This window comes from Colobus angolensis, unplaced genomic scaffold (assembly GCF_000951035.1).
Source record: "Colobus angolensis palliatus isolate OR3802 unplaced genomic scaffold, Cang.pa_1.0 Scaffold201, whole genome shotgun sequence".
Lineage (NCBI taxonomy): Eukaryota > Metazoa > Chordata > Mammalia > Primates > Cercopithecidae > Colobus > Colobus angolensis.
In genome coordinates, this window is record NW_012115167.1 from 4,951,928 (window position 1) to 4,954,106 (window position 2,179).

At 37.9% G+C, this 2,179-nt stretch overlaps 1 protein-coding gene across 1 annotated transcript in view; it reads left to right on the plus strand.

Moving 5' to 3' along the window:
• KIAA1841 (KIAA1841 ortholog) overlaps positions 1-2,179 on the plus strand; it is a 68,197-nt gene that overhangs the window by 52,898 nt on the left and 13,120 nt on the right. Inside the window, exon 14 of the mRNA XM_011941835.1 lies at positions 1,491-1,523. Coding sequence (XP_011797225.1) covers positions 1,491-1,523 — 33 coding nt within the window. The remainder of the gene's footprint in view (positions 1-1,490; positions 1,524-2,179) is intronic.

Sequence of the window (2,179 nt, forward strand, 5' to 3'; positions counted from 1 at the left end):
AATGAATACATTTAAATTTGGGGGAAAAAACAACATGGGGCCAGGCATGGTAACTCACACCTGTAATCCCAGCACTTTGGGAGGCTGAGGCAGGAAGATGGCTTGAGTCCAGGAGTTTGAGACCAGCCTGGGCAATATAGTGAGACCTCATCTCTACAAAAAAGGTTGAAAACTTAGCCAAATGGGGTGCCTTGTGCCTGTAGTCAAAAGTTTTGCTGGGAGGCTGAGGTGGGAAGACTGCTTAAGCCCAGGAGGCAGAGGTTGCAGTGAGCTGAGATCGCACTACTGCACTCCAGCCTCGGTGACAGAGGGAGACTCTGTCTCAAAAAAAAAAAGAAAAACCAAAAACATAACATGCTCTTTAAGGTTTTTATTATGGACAAATTATGATTTGAAGAATGAAGATAGCATTAATGGATATTTTGTTTCCTCCTCGTTCTGTAACTTTTTTTTTTGGCTTAAAATTATCCTTTTATTGTAATTAGGAATATATTTAGATTCTTCAAAAGTTCCAGTCTGGAGTCTAGGTGACAGAGTGAGACCCTGTCTCAAAAAACAAACACACAAAAGTTTCAAAACTGAAATATTTTTAAAGTAACCAGAAAACTTGATTCCTTTGACTCCTTTTTATTCCGTTGCCTTTGTTACTAAAGACCGGGAAATATATTTGCCTATGAATGTTCTGTCTTTGTGTTGGTTAAGATGGCATTTACTTAAGAAAGTGAAATATGCCCTGTGAAGTGCTTTATGAACTTCAGACAGCTATACAAATATTCACTCATGCCAGGCATGGTGGTTCATGCCTGTAAGCCCTGCACTTTGGGAAGCTGAGATTAGGAGTTCAAGACCAGCCTGGTCAACATGGTGAAACCCTGTCTTTACTAAAAATACAAAATTTAGCTGAGTACAGTGGCATGCCCCTGTTATCGCAGCTACTCGGGAGGCTGAGGCAGGAGAATCACTTAAACCCAGAAGGTGGAGGTTGTGGTGAGTGGAGATTGTGCCACTGCACTCCAGCCTGGGCGACAGAGTGAGACTCTGTCTCAAAAAAAAAAAAAAAAAAAATTCACACATTAACGTTTATTTATCAGCTATATGTCAAACAACAAACTAGATTAATTGAATGTCCAGAATGTCCATATGTAGTCTGCTTCCTTAATTTATATTAAAATATATACATTAAAAAGTGATTGAAATAGTTCTAAAAATAACAAATTATTTTAGTAATTTACTTGCACATGATTGACTTGTCCTTTGGAAATAATACTGGGAAAGTGTCTTTATTTTTAGAAAGCATCCACATCCTCCTCTGGCAGAGGATATTAAAGACTGTAACATATCACTTTCAGCCTGAGTTTTAAATTATGTTTCAGCCTGGAAGGGAACTGTATTTGTAACTTCTTTCAAATCTTCTACAATATCTATATGAAAATAAGGAGCTGCAATCTGGGTAAATGCAGATTTATTAATCTCTTATTCCTGTCTTATAGTTCTTGTCATTGAAAAACTGGACTCTACAACTGGTAAGTGAGCAATTATAGTTAGCATTCCTAGATCTCTTTCTTCCTAAATTAAAGTTTACTTTAATATTAGTATCTTATTTTACAAATTTTAGTTAAATATACATCTTCCTTTTCAGATTCTCGTATTTTCACATAACTAAAAATGTCGTTAAATTATTTAAGACAGACACATATTCCATATCTGGCTGCATAATCCATAGATGTAGTTAAAAGACTTTTTAAAGTCACTCTTACATCATATTTAGGACATTGAACAAAGCAACAAATCTGTTGAGTTCCAGTTATTTGATTGTTTGAGTGATTGGTTGACTTTTTTTTTTAAATGCTGTCTGCCATCAATATTCATAAGAATGGAACAGGAATTTGGATTAGTGATAACAGACAGTAGGGCATAGAGATGCAGGAAGGTACTGCAGATATGGTTAAATAATCCAGGGCCACATTCACCCGGAGAATGTGCATATGTGCTTGTTTATAAGACTACTTTAGGCCGGGCGCGGTGGCTCATGCCTGTAATCCCAGCACTTTGGGAGGCCGAGGCGGGTGCATCACAAGGTCAGGAGATCAAGACCATCCTGGCTAACACAGTGAAACCCCGTCTCTACTAAAAAAAATACAAAAAACCAACCGGGCGCAGTGGTGGGTGCCTGTAGTCC